The sequence below is a fragment of the Cardiocondyla obscurior genome, linkage group LG18, assembly GCF_019399895.1.
Source record: "Cardiocondyla obscurior isolate alpha-2009 linkage group LG18, Cobs3.1, whole genome shotgun sequence".
Classification (NCBI taxonomy): domain Eukaryota; kingdom Metazoa; phylum Arthropoda; class Insecta; order Hymenoptera; family Formicidae; genus Cardiocondyla; species Cardiocondyla obscurior.
The window spans coordinates 2872456-2889687 of NC_091881.1; the positions used below are offsets into that span (position 1 = coordinate 2872456).

Below are 17232 nucleotides of genomic sequence, written 5' to 3' on the forward strand. Positions count from 1 at the left end.
TAACTCAAAAAAAGATTGAGAAAACGTAAGCTTTGAAGAAATTTAAAAGAACAAATTAACAATTAATTCATATCGTTTATTATAATAATACAAAAAAAGAAAAAAATTTAAAGAGCAGTCGCTGTGTAAAAAACTTTTGGTGAACAAGTTTTAATATAATTGTGAATATTTATTTATTTATTTATTTTGCAATATAATAACCAATTGTTTTAAAGTTTTCTAGAAACTCGTGTAATTTACTCGGTATAAAAGACGGCGGAACCGATACAGGAAGAAGGAGGGCAAAACGACGAGAAGGAAAGCGATACAGAGTCCAGTTATCTCAGATCTTCACCCTATAAAGGGACACGCACCCCCCGTGGAATGTTTCCTTCATCCATTCGGTCGGCACCGGTAACCACCTCGGTGTGTCCTCGTCTCTCTTTCTCGCTGAGAGAGTTTCGGGCAGGCGACCAAATGCTCGTTTGACTTTGAGACCGAGATGCCGATGCGGCACGGAGAGAGACGGCACGCGATAGAGGAGAGGAGAGGCGGGCATGGAAAAGAAACGGAAGGTGGAACTTGATGGAAATAACGGAGAGAGAAAGAGAGAAGGAAGCTCAATGTTGGCCCGGTTGTATCTCCAGCTATATTTTACGCCGCCTTTTTACAAGACAATGGTTTCAGCCGAGACCTGATAAAAATTATTCAAATGACCGCTGTAAATTCCATATGGGAATTCCCTCGGCATCGGGAGCTTCTTCACGATCTACTTTGCGTGCTTCGGTGCAATAATGCGTTAACAAACACCGCACGGCGTGCCAATTCGGCCCGGTACCTTCCAACGGGATTCTCCGGACCCTTCAGAGCCTCGGAATTGTCTCTGCGAAAGAAAAATTCGACACGCAAAATATGCGAAAAGCCCTTCTTGAAACTTTCCTTCATTCCACGCGCATTGTTTTATTGTTTTTTATTTACTATGCTGGACGAGCAACTCACCGTTATTTTGCTACGTGTGATTTATTACTGGTCAGTCTTGGCGTGGAAAAAAAAAAGAAAAAAAAAATTCGCAAAAACAAAGGATAAACAAATATTTAACCAGGAATAAAATAGAATGAAATCTGGTCTGGTCACAGCAAGGGCCGACAGCTGTCCATAGCCACCACAGAGCTAACAAGGGCTTTTTGCCGAACGTATATCACGGACGGTTATTGCCGTTAGGCGTGGATCTACATGGAAACTCCCAAAGGCCCGTCGGAAAGCCAAAATATCAGTGAATATTGTGACGTGTGTCAGGGACAACAATGGTACTGGCCTATTGTTGCAGCCCGCCTCTGTAAACGCACCGCAGATGGGCGACAAACGTCGTCGAGCCATTCTTCCTACAAAAAGGGACATGGCTGAGAAAAAGAATGGAGTCGATAGCCTTCTAAAAGTCGATCTCGTTGCGGAAAGAGATCAAGGGCTCGCGGCGAAAATTTCGGGAGGCTGCAGGATTTTGATCGCTCGCCCAACATGACGTGCCGCTTAGGAAGCTTGCTATTTCCGCGGCGGATCATTGTCTATTATTGCCTATTACCGGGATAATGAAACCGGAACGGAGAAACCTGGCTCGAGATTCATCCCTTGTGTTCCGCTTAATTATTTTATTTTTATTTTTTTTCTCCGCTCGATTTATTCTGTATTTTGTGAACAAACGCAATTTTCTCACCAATTAACGAGGCATTATTAACGGAACATACTGTTTTCAGGGCAACAGCGTTCTGCACATTGCCGTTTACGAGAGGAACGAGCCGATGACCGAGTACCTGCTGTCCCATCCGGATATTGATCCAAGCGACACGCATCTACATGCGATTAGAGATAACCAGCTGAGGATAGCCGTGATGATATTGGATAAGCTAAACGATATAATGTCGGGGCTAGAATACGTCGGCATTACTCACAGCCCGGATTTTCTGGACGACACGACACCGCTCGCGCTCGCGGCGGAGTGTGGACATTTCGAAATCATCAATATGCTCAAACTCCGACGTCACGTTTTGCAGAGGCCGCATCCGCCTAGTTGTAACTGCAACGAGGTTTGTAGGTACGTTTTTTCGCTGCATGTCGAGCTGTTTTAAGCACGAGCTCGCAATTTACGATTGTGTTTTTTACGGGCTTCTAAAAAAATATTGCATTTAAACTCTACATTTACTCTCTTTTTTTTTTTTCTTTTTTTTTACTATTCTAGAGTGGAAAGGATAAAAGGAGACATCGTAAACACGGAGAATATAAGACTGTTCATGTACAAGGCGATATCAAATCCTTCATACATTTGTCAGACTGAAGACGACCCGATCTTGAAAGCTTTCTTACTGTCGGCCGAGCTTGATAACGCAGCAGAGTTTGATAAAGAATTCTATCCGGCTTACAAAGCACTGTCTCATGTCAGTTGAAACTTATTTCTTATTTAATTTTGTCGGATATGAATTATCTGTTAATCAACGAATTGTTTTTTACTAATAATATTTTGATAAAATCTGCGATGTGTCAAGACAATAATTATCACTCATGAAGATAATAATAATGCGTCCAGTTTTACAATAAAGGAGGTGTCGCAGTTCGCTACAGATTTGATCGGGTGCGCACGTACTGCCGAAGAAGTGGAATGTGTCTTAAAACAAACATCCGGCCTAGGACGTACCTCCAACTTTGTGTATCCGCGGCTTTTATTGGCTTTAGATTACAACCAAAAGAATTTCGTTGCACATCCAAACGTTCAACAGGTAATCGATACCACGCATTCGTAGCCGGCGGCGCAAGTGCGCCCATTCAAATTCAACACGTAACTCTTACTCGGACCGTTTCAAAATTTATTAATTAATTTATTAAAATATTGAAAATTTATCAAGCTCTACTAATTATTTTTTTTTTTTTTTTTTTTTTTTTTAGCTCGTTCAAAGCAAGTGGATTGGCAATTGGTATGAATGGAAAGTAAAAAGTGTGTGGCTAAAGTGTTTAGCGGTGATTCTGCAGATCGTCTTGCTACCAATCATAGCACTCATCATATTGATTGCGCCGAATTCGAAGCAAGCCAAATTTTATGAAACCCCAGTTAACAAATTTCTCTCTTCTGTAGCGAATTATCTAATATTTCTCGCATTCGTGTTTTTACAATCGTGTAGCAACAAAGTTGAACAGTTGCGCGGACCACCCAATACTGGTACACGTCTAATTACCTCTAATTAAAATTTTATCACGATCAGAAATATCTTTTATTACAAGTTTATTCATTATTTTTTAGGATACGAATGGATTCTTGGTATTTACACCATATCGTACGCAGTTGCGTTCATTCAACTTTGCATCGTAGACGGTCCAGTTAGATGCTTTAGATCGCGTAGGAATTGGTAAGATGCTGATTTATTTAATAAACATAATGCTGGATTAGTTATGTTATAAATTATACAATTTATTTAACAGAGTTAATTAATTCAACACAGGTACGATCTTGCTATGATCATATTGTTCATTCTGACGTTTCTATTTTGGATAGTTGCGGCATTAGACATTAGGATAAATGGTCAACGTGATCTAGAAAGGAAATACTGGCATCAGTATGATCCGACTCTGATAGCAGAAGGGATATTTTGCTTTGCGACAATCATGGCTTTTTTGAAATTATTATTTATCTGCCAATTCGACTATAATTTAGGACCCTTACAACTTTCTTTAGTTAAAATGATCAGAGACGTTGTTCACTTCGCCACGATATTCGGCATCATCGTTATCGCATTCACAGTTGGTAAGACACGTGGCGCATATTGTGTAACAAGTTGTTTCGAACCGTGAAATATTATTTAATACTTTATTTAATAAAACATGCAGCATTTAATATCTCAAAGCTATTTTAGACTTAAAGTTATAGGGGATTAGCCTAAAGTTTCAACAGATTTTTCCGCACAATTTGATTTTAACGGACATCTTTTTTCTTTAGCAGTTTAACAATTTATTAACTTGCGATATTTTTTCAGGATTATGCCATCTTTATCAATATTACGAGGGAATGATGCAAATCAACGAAGAGTCAAAGGTGACAACGGAACAGGAAGATTCTTTCGTGAATTTAAAATCTACTTTAAGGACTCTCTTCTGGGCTATTTTCTGCATGAGCCCTATGGAAAGCGCCGACGTGATAATTGAAAACCTTCCGGGCGAAAGGGAATCTGAGACGATAATTAACTATCACAGCTTCACCGAATTTGTCGGCTACTTTGCTTTCGCCAGTAAGTAATATTTAGCGATATTCACAAAATTACTTTGTTGATAAATCATTTTAATAACTTACTTCACACTTTTCAGGTTTTCAATTTATTTCCGTGATAATTGTTTTGAACATGCTAATTGCATGTATGTCTAATACCTTCACTACAGTAACCGACAATGTTAACGTAGAATGGATTTTCGGTCGAACTGAAGTTAGTGGGTATTTAATATAAAAAAATATGATAAATAGAGTGCATGTGACGTTTAAAGTAACGAATTTCGATTTACTGATGACGCGTGATCTGTAATATTTCTTTTTTTTTTTTCAGGCTTACGTTGATGTCATGTTCACGACAACGCTTCCACCGCCATTCTGTGTTTTCTCAATCTTCTCGGGATTGCGACCGGTGATCGAGTACTTAAAGGTACTGATAAATCCGCCACCAGGCAAACGGGCGCGATGGAACTTTAAAAATTGTTGCTACATAGTGAGTGTACTTCATTTATTCATAATTAATAAATATGAGCAAAGTGTATATTGTGTATATTGTAATTTATCGCAGGAAGATCTGGAAGAAAAGAAGGATAATCAGTTCATGGAAATTATGGCACGGCTGGTGCAACGCTATCTTCGTCAGTGTGAAAAGAAAATCGAAAAAGATGACGTGCAAAAACTAAGACAAGAACTGAAAGAATTCAGTAACATTTTAAAAGATGCTCTTAGTCCGTCTTAATAAAAAGTCGCATTTGAAACGCGCATTTCATTTAAATGTTATACGGAAACAATGCTGTGCATGGTTAGATTTTGTCTGATAATTTTATTTTTTATGCGTTTAGTACTTTGTTAGGTGCGGTTATACCGTTAAAAAAATAACAGATATTAGTTGTTAATAATAATACTATAGTTTTTTTTATATTTACAATATATATTTATTCATGTTTCTCGTACATTTTATATTTGTAACATATATAACGTCGCTTCTGGTAACTTTACTCAACCTATAAAAGATATCAGAATTATTTGTACGTGATATATCAATATTTTTCCACGAAAAATATCTATATTAAAAATATTTTCTCGTGTAAAGTTTAAAAATATATATGAACATTATACATAAGTGTCATCGTGAATGCATGTCTTAACTTTAACGTTAACTTAACAAAGATATAACAAATTCTCAATGCCACTCATTTTAATTAGAATTTATTTCAATTTTACATGTTTTAGTTTATCAAAAATTTATGAAACAAGTAAAGAAAAAGAAAAGAAATAGATGCTCTTAACTTTGTACCTAAATATAATAGATAACATGTTATATCATGCACACCTACACGCACACGCCCATACAAACAAGCATACACACAATTCTTATATACTTACATAAATGTAAATATATAAGAATCTAATAAACTCTTCAGGACATTGTGCAGCGAGTATCTTTTTTAAAGATACATTGGACTAGCTGATTTGACTGTTAGCTGTTAATTCTCGCAATACCGAGAGTACCACCTGACGTAAAGTCTAAAAAAAATAATAACACCATTTAATAAATTTCATACATTTTAGAACAATAGAGAATATATAAAATATAATTTTTTTTTACCTGAGGTTTACAGTGTTCTTCCAGCCAACTGAACACGCAGCCAGATAATTCGGTAAAATTAGCTACAGAAATATTAAACGTCTCGAAAAGGCGATTCATTATTGCCTCGAACTGCAACATAATACAAATCATAATTATAAATTAAATCATTATAATTGTAATAATTAAAAAAAAAAGAACACTATTTTTATTACCACTTGAAACTTCATCTCGTCTGAGATACGCATTTCTGCGTGTCCTGGCTGTGTCTGATGTGCTTTAACAATCTGTTCGTAATTCGCCTGCATAATGCGCAACGCGACTACTTCTTTTCTCAGTGCGTTACGTTCCTCTTCTTGCTTTTTCTTTTGTTGTAATAAAAACTGTATATAATCAATGGATTTTTGAAGAACTGTGGCCTTGGAAATTTTATAACCGGAGGAATCTGTGTTCTGACAGGTTGGTACTAAATCCTGGAGCGAATCGTAACCCTTTTTGATAGCATCCCGCCTCTTCTGCTCAGCTTGTGTGTGAGCTTCTCTCCTACGCTCTTTGTAGCTTATAGTGGAATTTTTATTATCGCTATCTTCATCTTCTGAAATATATATTCTTTATTGGTAATCGATTATGTCGTAAAGTAAGTATCCAATAAGTTGCCGATAATTATTAAATGTAAAGCAGCTTTCTTTAATAAAAAATAAATAGCAAATAACGTGCATAAAAAACGCGTGATTTGTACTATCTATATTTTTAGAAAATATGTGCCTACCTGTATTATGAGCAGAAGAAGATGGGGTATTGACTGATCCTGTACTACTACAACGAGAAAAGGTGTACTTCTCCGTAGGACTGGATGGCTCCAGTTTCATGTCGCTGTCCGACCCTACGTTACCGCTGCTACCACGCATCGTCAAGCCAGCTGCTTTAAGAGAACAATCATACATAACATATTTAAATATATAATTATTATATATTTAATGCAATTTTAATTATTCTACATAATCTTTAATAATTTAGAGGCAGAATCATATGGATGGAGAAAATCATAAAACCTAAATGTAGTACGAGTAAAAAAAACGGAGTCATCAGAAAAAAAAAGCTACGCAATGGGAGATAAAACCAGATAAACGTCAGATGCGCTGCATGTAAATATCAAGCCACCAAAGCAATTATGTGATGGTGGGAGACGTTCCCCTTACCCCTCGCGCTTTAAAAGAGAAGCAAAAGCATAGCTGAGAAATGGTTATGCAACTGCACCGAGGGAGAACATTGGGATGCCTTCGAGGAGCATGGTGTCGAAATATTATAAAATCTAAGCGTTTATTCAATCACGTCGCGACTAATGATTGAAATCAGTATTCTACAGTTAGAATTACACGTTTTATTCTCCGACTAGAGTCATGAATCGTAGTCGCTGAGGTGCAGGTGCAGAACAGTGCAGGTATCCAGAAAATAAACATTCGGAGAATCAATGAGAGGAAAGTCGAGCACGAGGGGGGAAGGCTCTTGTGATCGTTTTATTCTTTTATGTACTCACGGTTCTCGTATCCGTCTTTGTGCATAGGTTCTGCCATGACTGATCTTGCGACACCGACTATCTCTCGCCAGAAAAAAAAAAGAAAAAAGAAAGGAAAAAGAAAAAAAAACAAGTCGCGCGAGGTTATGGAGCGAGGAACGATCGCAAACGCGGCGATTCGGGATGAACCTGGATTTGCATACGTGGCAGGAACGATGCGTAATGATCAAGGCACATGGGATTATATTCTACTTTTCGGTCACGCGCGATCACGACACCGCGAACGATTTCAGCGCATTTGTTACGCAGTATCCCCGCGTGGTCTCCACCATCTTCGATGGTGCCTTTTAACTACGTCACCTTACACCTTCTGCACTAGAGACTGAACAATGGGACGTTTGACTCTGCGTAACCTAACTTTCATCACTACCTCGATACGTTGGTGGCGGCTCGTAGCGGACTTCGCCGATAAAAAAAAAAAAAAAGATTCGAACTCTGATAACAGATCCCAGATTCTTTGGCCTAAAAATCTGAAGGAAATTACCCTCGAATTTCTTTAACAATTTGCAATTTTCGTAGATCGTTACACTTAAAATATAAATCTGGGTATGGCATGATTAAAGCTGAGGCGTCGGATATGTTAAATTATGTTTATTATAAGGTGTATCTAATATATATATTTACAATCGCTTTAATACACGTAAAACTATTTAAGATAATATATCGGTTAATCCTCGGCGTTACCACGCGCCTCGCCGTAACGCTGGCAAATTGTGTTCCTACGTCGTCTTCTTTTCTTTTTGTCTCCGTGAAGTGTACACGATTTCGGTATCATCATGGGTATTTGTCTATTGTGTACCTGAGGCAAGGACCGTTGCTTGCATTAATACGCTTGCGATTAGCAAGGCTTCCGGGGGATGGGGGGGGGTGGTGGAGGATTGATTCTAGGAGAAAGGGAGAGGCGTCCTTCTTTCTTCTGCCGGTTTTCCTTCCCTTCCCCCGCCGCGCACAGCACTTCTCTACTGTCTAGAAAAATTATTCTACCTCTAATTCGCATATTCACTGTTATACTCGACCGTACGTCTAACTTAGATCCATAATATGTGTAGTACACGGTTCTACATTTGTATCGTTCGGGGACGGATTATGTCGGAAAGCCGAGAAAGAGTGAGGAGCGTGAACTGTTTCGAGGCCGGTGTCGTGCGGACGACACCGTCGCACGTGTTACATCATACGCAATATGTATTACATTTACGTACAATACGTATGTGTACGTGAGGTATGTTCCGGCCGGACTGCACCGAGATAATCTCAGTGGATCAACTCTGGTTGGCGATTCCTCTAGTCTCCTACTGATGCCTAACTGCATCCATTGACGTACTTTGCTATGAAACTAGTGCTGGAGAATTAATACCGGATCACAGCGTTGCTTTCACAATTTGACTTTCTTTACATTTGCAGATAAACCTATATTCATCAATTAAAAAAAAGAAGAGTCTCGAATTGTGTCACAAAAAGAAATAAAAAAAAAAATGATCGCCAATCAACCAGAATTAATATCGACTGACATTGATGCAATCCGCCGTTGACGTCGATCTGTATGTTCATTACAGCTTAGGGGCCCGAATGACAAAATAGAGTTTCGATGCGAATTTTTAAGATGGTCACCGTTCTATGGATGTCCATGATTACACGTCGCCGCGGTTGGCGCGCGACGTTCTGCAAGTAAACGGTACAAGCATTTCGAAATTTCCGACACATACGACTTGGCTATGCCCGCCCCCGCAATGCGCTAGTCAACGTAACATTAAGTTTCACATTCTCATTCGCAGCCAGAAACGCCCCCGTGTGTATTCTCATAATTTCCATTTTTTTTTTTTTTCGAATAAAGGTCACTTTCCCGCAGTTAAATCGATAAAGCATCACATCATGAATTCTCATCAAAGTTCAAATTTAGTATGTCATTTTCATACATATCACACATTCACCTCACACGTATGCGCACCGCAACGTTCTCCCATTAAACTCACACCCTAAGTTATCTCTGCTTTGCTTTTTCTCTAATTTCTTTTTGACATCGATAAAAAATTATATATATATATATATATTTATATATATATATTTTTCATATATATATTTTTTAATTATTTTATCGTTAATTAATTGTTTAATCAATTAATTAATCGTTATATCTTATTGTTCCATTAAAGTTTAAACTAAAGTGTTTTGCGTGTGGTATGCGCACCTCTGCTTTATGTGATGTGCGTGTATGCACATGCCGCGCGTGTCTGTATGTGTGTGTGTGTGTGTGGGACAAGTACCACTCAAATATATATATATGCACATATACATATTTGAGTATATATATACATACATATATATAAATATACGTACATCCATGTCCACGTGTATATAAAGATATATGTACATATATATACTTTTTTTTTTGTAATATATATAAAGTATCATTCACTTATATATTTATCCATATTTTCCATTTTTCTTTTAATAAGTATCATCATGAATAACTCACAATATCTAACTACACTGCTTTGAGATTAATTGGGTAATTGGTGCAAATAAGACATTAATTGTTCCTACTGTACCAATAATTTATCACGTAAGGTAAACTATCAGACTTCCCGAGCCGATTGCAAAAATTCTTGAATTGTTATAATTTATAAACATGAACGTCCACAATCTTTTTTTTCTTTTTTCTTTTTTAAATTTTAAAACATATTTTCGATAAATACAAATTTCCGTGGATTTTTATTCAATAACTTCACATTTTTCGTATAATATACAAAAAAGGCATAATACCCAAATTTTTATCTAAATAGAATCGTTCCTATAAATAATTATCTAGTTCTATTAATATTGCAATTGTACGCCATCTCATAATTGTTTTGGTAAAATGGCGCATTCATAAAAATAAACTAACACCTTTTCAGGCATCAACATTTTGCTCTTTAGAAGAATGTAAATTCTTTTCAGATATTTCCTGGTTGTTTCGCGTCTTAATACTGAGATGATATTTTTAATATACAAATTTTTTGATTTTATCCAGCCACACTAATTTAGTTAATCTAAATATGTCAACACTGAACACAATTAATACAGCTAGATGATGAAACATTTAATGATTGTAGAAGAATCCATTTTCTAATACGACCAAGCATGACTAATTAAACAAATTATTTATACTTGCAATAAACCTAACTGAGCCATTGCAATCAAGTCTCTTAGATACATTTTAACTGATATCGCGAAATAAACATTATAGATAAAGACTCTCTATCTCAAGAAGTTCTTATGTACGAACTATGTTATGTTATAGAGAGTGCAATTCAAATGTTGCAATAAATTTGTAATTTTCTAAAAATTATTTAATTTACATTTTGTTTATATAAGTATGAAATGTTTTCTCTATTTCTGTATTGTTATATTCGTTAAAAGACGCGATACTCAATCAGCATTTTCAAAAAGGCATATTATTTTAAAAATAAGATAAGAGAATGCACATTTTTGATCGAAGAGCAAAATGGTAGGCGACTAATAGTCGTCAAACTATTTAGTTTTTTTTTTCGTGTGATATGCTATTAAATGCATAACAAAGATAAACATGATAGAAATGATTTAAATCTTCTATCATTTTCAAGTGTACCACGATAATTAAAAAACAAATTCATACAAAAATTTAAGAAAGTATATAATTATACGTTGCTTTACGAGCAAAGCGAATGATCAGCTAGGCTTCCATAGAATATTCATCAACGTGTGCCGTGTGTTGGCGACCGTAAATTGATGTAAAACTATTTAAAATTTTTTATGTAAAATTGAAAAAAATTTAACTAACCTTGAGAGACAATCGCGACAATCGATACGGCTAACATTTTCAGAATGAGGTTCGTTGCATGAGATGCAGGACGTTCGGAGAAATTTTGTACTCTTCTAAGATCATATCGGCTTGCTGGCATAAAGAAACGCGCGAAAACATATAAAGTTTCCTCTTTTCGAAAACTCATTAAAGACTGGTTGATTATTTGTACCATGATCAGTGTTATCATTTTATATTTTTGAGCGCTTAGCCTGACGAGACTTGGCAGTGCGACGTGATTTTTTCGCGGCATCGCCCGACGTTTCCTCTGTAGTAGTTCTCCGTTTAAAAGATATCGAAGGCACGGGAGCCTTTGGGGGTGCCATATCTACCGTCGGCGTTGACGGAGGTTGCGTAACTACAGATTGCTGTACTACTTCAGTGGGACTATGGGCATCCGCGATCGGAATAAAGTCGTGCCCTTCGCCAAACGCATCCGGTAACACTCCCTGATTAGCTAATGCTTGTAAATCTTCTGTAGGGACTGGCATTGATTGGCCACAACCTACACATACTGGTATTGCTGGGGACTTGGATCGCCAATATTGTAATTCGGTTTTACACTTGTTTAATTCCTAAAAAAAAAGTAAGTTAGTAATTTATAAAATTAATTAACAAAGTAAATGCTATATATTATAAATTAAATGTCGATTTTGAACTCCTTGAATATATCGGAACAAATATACCTGTAGGAGTGTGCTGAATTTTCTTGACGTCTCCTCATTTTTCTTATCGTTATCATCTAACCGAGTGGCGTATTCCACAATTTGTTTCTGTTGGTCAGCAATTTTTGCTTTGCAACTTTTCAAATCCCTGCGCATTAATGTAAGCTGACTGTTATATCGTCTCATTCCTTGTTTGATCTTACGAATTCGTTTTCGTAAAACCATATTTGATTGTGGTGGCGACACATTAGATTCCAGAAGATTAGGATCGTCTGAACAATGTGATGAAGAACCTTCTTCTTCACCAGAATTGCCTGTTTTTCCATTTCCAACGGACAAGGGCGTGGCATCCAGGCACATAAACTGTTTACTCACGCTACTAGAAGCGGCTGTAATAAATTGTCTTTAATACATTTGTATTATAAAAATAAATTATTTATTAGCATTGAACCATTTGGTTCACTTACAGGAAAATGTTCCTGCGAGATCCAAAAAGTCTGCACCGAAATAAGGTATTTCTGGTAATGTAGGTTCAATGTGCTCTTTAAAATATTCCATAGCCATAGTACTCAAGTCAAATAATTCATCTGTGACTTTATAAGGTCTTTGTAATTTCGGAGTAACTTTTATGTAATGAAGAATACGATAAACTTCATCTAAAATCTGTAAAATGAGAATAGAATATCCGTTTTTATATTATTGTAGATTTAAAATATAATTTTATAAAAAGCTTGGAAAATAAAAATTGATATTCGAAAAAAAGATGTAAAACAAGATAATCCAAAAAGAAAAAAAAAACTTTTAATTTAAATTTTAATCAACTTAAATTTTAATTTAATTAAACTTAAATCATCAATCCTATTAGTCCATTTCTATTTGCTCATGTAACATACGATATAAGCTCTTATTTTATGAATATCTTGTTCTTACTTCGCCGGGAAAAAAGCAACAATGTTTTCGTTCAATGTGCTTTCCAAAACTCATTTGTAACAAAGTAAGCCGCATATGCAGAGTTTCTATAATATCCGATTCGCATGCCAATGGATGATTTCGACGCGCCGATTCGCGTCTAGGCATTTGCGCTTTGATAGCCTGAAAACGACTCAACATTTGAGCTTGTAGCTTTTGAAACGTAGAATTCAGTATTGATCCGCAAACACGGTCCAGTTGATGGCAGACCTGTAAATGGAGCTCTTGCTGTAGCAATTCAACTTAGAAAAAATTAATTAAGATTTTTAGATTTACTGATACTTACCAGACGCATGTGAGCTACCGTATTGAAACCCAGATAGCCAAAAATTTTCTCAAAGACCTCGACAGGCAAATCAAGAAGATTCAGGTTGCGTGATTCAACGGTGGTCCCATTGTTAGATGTACCAGCTGTTACAGAGTGATGCTTTTTTAACGAGTTTACTTCTACTTCACCAACTGGTCCATTGCCACCGTTGCTTCCCATGTTACTTGATTGACGTGTCGCTACCATCTTTTTTATTTTTCAGTAAACAAGTTTATCCTAAACCTGAAGTAAAACAAGCAATGGTTCTTTAAAATAATAATGTAAAACATAGATATGTTACATAAACGCATGTAATGTATGTAAAATTAGATAAACGGGTATAATATGCACGATAAATTAGAATTTTATGAGACTATGCGATATAAAACATTAATAAAGAATTTTTTCGATACTTTTTTTAAAAAAAGCTTTCAAGATCAGCATATTACAAAAAAAAAAAAAAAAAAAAAAAAAACAGCATGTATCATAAATACAATTTAATGAATAATATTTTTACAATAATTTTTACAATTCTTGAAAATATCAAGTCAAATACATATTTGTGATTTTTAATATATGTACTAGCACTTCGCCACTTGGTGAAGTACACAAGTGCATTATTGTACGTTGCATTTCACGGTCTTCAAAGATAAAGACTGACACCAGGCTAATCATTTTAAGTACAGTCCCCGTAATGTATTCGTGTCACCAAAGCCTCTTATTTTTTCCCACAACGAACAATGAAGTTTTGTGCGAGCCGCTTCCTTCATGTTTAAATAGCAACTTCTGGCCTCAAGTCAACGAACTTGCGAGCTCCACCAAAGGTCTCAAGACCACGAGTGTATTGTGCAAGCACCAGATACATATCGAACGTGGTCGCCAGATGAAATACGACCGAACGGATCGCGCGGAGACGACACTTCAAATTCGAATAGTCATGACGAGTCTTGCGTGAGCGAAACGAGCTTCGAGACTCGACCTGATATAGTGTTCTCGCCATCGATGCGAGCTACCTCGGACAATCGCGATGTCTCGGGGAAGGGAAAAAAAGAAAAAATTAATTCTCGTGAATCACCTGCTCGCCGCGAGCACCTCGAACTTTTGGGACCCGTGGTCTGTGCTGGTCGGGGGTCTTACCGACCTCTCCCACTGAGAAACGTGATCGCCAACGTCCGGAGGTACCGCAATCCGCCGGGAACTCGAGATGCTAGGCCCGAACAAATGCTAGGGAGTTCGAAAGGAGAACGGCACTTTGTGAATTGTTGCGTAAACAAGATACTGTGCGATGGTTACTTGGTCCTCGCTGATCACCGCGCTCGATTCGAGCTCGTTTTTTTCGGTCGCGTCGAGGTTGCGTCAGACCCGTGCACGAGCGGACTTTTAATTTCCCGTCGTACGTGGATCACTCTGACGTGGTGAGGAAAACCCGATCGTCGTCGAGATCAGACTCTCCCGCTAGAGTGACTACGGCGACGAGGTCCGTCCAGCTCGTGCACGTCCTACGTAGCCGGGATCGGAAACTAGCGAGGACGCCGAAGCTATCTATTAATCCAAGCCGGATCGGTGCAAGCGTTTAACGGTCGCGGGAAGAAGTCTGCACGGCGTCGCGGGGTGCCGAAGGGGGGCAAGAGGGGGACGCGTGCGGCATAAAGAACGGAGGGAAGGAGAGCTAGCCGCGAACAAAAGGTCGTTCGGACTCCGAGCTGGGTGTCGGGCCCCAACTTCGTCCGTCGGTGTGCGAAGGGCACCGTCGTCCGGAGGCTGGGCTGCCTCGTCGCCGCTGATCGCGTTCGGTACCTAATATCGACCCCGCGCAAAGTCTCTCTCACTCGCGATCACGGTGTTTTCTCCGGAACCTGCCGCCCTTGTAAGGGAAACCGAGGAAACAGACGATGGCGGCAGGGAAGAGGAAGGGGAGGGGAGAGGGAGAAGAAAGATAGGAAGAGCGAGAGGTATCTCGTTGACGTCGACGATGACGACGATGACGACGGCGGTGGCGACGATGACGATGACAACGAAAATGAGGGTGATACGCGTAGAAAGAAATAAATGTGGAGAACAAACCGGGTGACCTGTGTGCGCGCTAGTAATCGATGCACCCGCGATCTTCTCTTTCTCCTCGTCACGAGAGACCGTAGAGCCGCCTGGCTCGTCGAGAACGAGATCGGGAGATAGAGAGGGAGCGGGAACGGGGAAGGAAGAGAAGGGGAGGGAGAGAGAGAGAGTAAGAGAGAGATCGAGAGAGAAAGAGAGAGCGAGGCTGGAGGGCTCGAAGGGAGACGACGTGCCCCGAGTTAGGCGAGCGGCAACATCACTGTATCCGCGTTGGCGTTTTCAGCGACATTTTGACGGCGACCTCCCCGCCACCCCTTTCCCTTTTCCCCCTCGCCACGAAGCTGTTCCCCGCTGCCGCGTTCGTTCTCGCTTCGTTTTACTGCTTCCTCGCTCATTCTCTCTCACTCTAACTCTCTCGCTCGTTTCGCGCTAGCAGTCGCTCTCGCTCTCTTTCCATCTCTCTCTGTTGTGCTCCTTTTTTTTTCCATCCTTCTCGTACGCTGTCTCTCTCACTCGCTCTCTCCCTCTCTCTCGACCGTTAAAAGACCCATGTAATTATGGCGCGGTTATACATAATCCTACGATCGAACAAAAAATTACCGTTTCTCGCGCAAGTAAGCTGCATATTCGTTAACAATTTTACCTGCTTACGCAGCAGCCGTGCGTTCACGGGCACCCCGTGGCTCGCGTCGCAGCAGCACCAGGAACAGCAGCAAGTAGAGGGACCTAGCTCCTTTCGTCTCTCTTCCTCTTTCGCCGTTCTACCGCGCACCGTCTCGCTTCCGCTCACTTCCTCCGTCCCTTCGCGATCGTGTCGAAAATAAATGTTGTCACTACCCGCGGCAGGGTTGTTGCTAGGTCCGCGCACACGCACGCCGAGTTATCGGCAGACGACGTCGACGACGACGGCACGCGGTCGGCCGTGGGTGCACAGCCGGGTGATCCGCGGGTGCGCGTGCCGTTGCTACGCTCTATAGCGGCGCACCGGGGAAAAGGGGGGACTACGCCGCGACGTCGACGGCGAGCAACGGCGTCGCCGGAGATGCGCGCATACGTACGTCCGCGGCGCGAATACACGGAATACACGCTCGCGCGACACGCACGCTACCGCTTTCGACGCGCGCCTCCACCGCGTCGCATGTGAACGGCGCCACACGACACCGCGCGCGCGTGCACCCACCGATTGGCCGGCCGCGCCGCAGCGGCCAATCCGCACCGTGTCGTGAACCTCCTGAACGTAGCGGAGGCCCGAGCCATAGGGACTTTTCAACCGCCGACCCCCTTTCCCGCCCCGCGCGCGGTGATCGACTCTCCCGATGACCCGAGAAAAGGCGACGCGGATGCGTCCAAATTTCCAGAACGCTTCTTTGTCTCTCCGATTTCGCAATTTCTTTTTCTTTCTTTTTTTTTTCTTTCTTTCCCAAAATGATTCAGTACTCACGACTTACGTAAACGCACAAACGCGTATTTTTTTTTTATCTTTCCGATGAAATTTAACACTCGAGATGCATACTTTTTAACTTTGTAAAGTTCGCGTGTCTTTATTGTAGAGCGTTTAAAATCTGGAAAAACGATCGCTTTTAATTTAACACCGACGTACTACTAGGAGTCACAGTGATGATGACACGGTAATTGAAACTGGAAACGGATGACGTTTCAGTCATTGGATCAATAGTTTCGATGGCTCACTATGATGCGTGGGTTGATGAACTTTCTCTACGATTACATGTTTCTACAGAATCAGGAAACAGATAATATGCCCTATAAAAAAATTCCCAAATAAGTCCTGAAAATTACTGATTTTGATTAAAAATATCCAATGTATGTAAAAAGTAATTTTCAGTATTTATTTTGCCAGTTATAACTTTGAAATTACTATAAGAATTCTTATCAGCCTGAAGGCGAAAATTAAGTGAACAAAGTTAGCCGCGAGGAAATACATTTAATTATTTACCTGGCGATGAGTCGCGATATAATTATGTAACGCGTTACGAGAGAGCGATTTAATAACGAAAGAAGTCACGTGCCAACCC

The 17232-nt window shown here is 39.5% G+C and overlaps 3 protein-coding genes across 13 annotated transcripts; 1 reads left to right on the forward strand and 2 right to left on the reverse strand.

Annotated features, from left to right (window-relative positions):
* Nucleotides 1-75: 75 nt before the first annotated feature.
* LOC139109594 (short transient receptor potential channel 5) lies at nt 76-5167 on the forward strand. 4 transcript variants are annotated; one of them, XM_070668783.1, is made up of 10 exons: nt 80-2068; nt 2213-2408; nt 2571-2747; nt 2914-3184; nt 3266-3371; nt 3465-3766; nt 3996-4247; nt 4324-4439; nt 4557-4715; nt 4791-5167. In XM_070668783.1, the coding sequence occupies exons 1-10, from the start codon at nt 1776-1778 to the stop codon at nt 4959-4961; spliced, it is 2043 nt and encodes a 680-aa protein (XP_070524884.1). In that variant the 5' UTR covers nt 80-1775; the 3' UTR covers nt 4962-5167. The 4 variants fall into 4 exon arrangements, with proteins under 4 accessions (XP_070524885.1, XP_070524883.1, XP_070524886.1 ...); XM_070668782.1 differs by having other exon boundaries at nt 78-2068; nt 4557-5167; XM_070668785.1 differs by lacking the exon at nt 4791-5167 and having other exon boundaries at nt 78-2068; nt 4324-4443; nt 4557-4650.
* On the reverse strand, nt 5133-7720 carry Bigmax (helix-loop-helix-leucine zipper transcription factor bigmax). Of its 4 annotated transcripts, XR_011546860.1 has the most exons (6): nt 7348-7713; nt 6580-6732; nt 6026-6405; nt 5832-5942; nt 5609-5749; nt 5133-5226 (listed from the first exon to the last, which is right to left on the reverse strand). XR_011546860.1 is itself a non-coding variant. In XM_070668835.1 (5 exons), the coding sequence occupies exons 1-5, from the start codon at nt 7382-7384 to the stop codon at nt 5687-5689; spliced, it is 741 nt and encodes a 246-aa protein (XP_070524936.1). In that variant the 5' UTR covers nt 7385-7720; the 3' UTR covers nt 5416-5686. The 4 variants fall into 4 exon arrangements, 3 of the variants coding, with proteins under 3 accessions (XP_070524936.1, XP_070524934.1, XP_070524935.1); XM_070668835.1 differs by lacking the exon at nt 5133-5226 and having other exon boundaries at nt 5416-5749; nt 6026-6402; nt 7348-7720; XM_070668833.1 differs by lacking the exon at nt 5133-5226 and having other exon boundaries at nt 5416-5749.
* Nucleotides 7721-7962: 242 nt separating this feature from the next.
* On the reverse strand, nt 7963-16256 carry Dmpd (F-box protein dmpd). Of its 5 annotated transcripts, none has more exons than XM_070668811.1 (6): nt 15843-16256; nt 13124-13387; nt 12799-13047; nt 12336-12531; nt 11890-12257; nt 7963-11778 (listed from the first exon to the last, which is right to left on the reverse strand). In XM_070668811.1, exons 2-6 carry the CDS (start codon nt 13349-13351, stop codon nt 11395-11397), a joined length of 1425 nt encoding a protein of 474 aa, XP_070524912.1. In that variant the 5' UTR covers nt 13352-13387; nt 15843-16256; the 3' UTR covers nt 7963-11394. The 5 variants fall into 5 exon arrangements, with proteins under 5 accessions (XP_070524912.1, XP_070524915.1, XP_070524914.1 ...); XM_070668814.1 differs by lacking the exon at nt 15843-16256 and adding an exon at nt 15217-15467; XM_070668813.1 differs by lacking the exon at nt 15843-16256 and adding an exon at nt 15209-15467.
* Between the last annotated feature and the right edge of the window lie 976 nt (nt 16257-17232).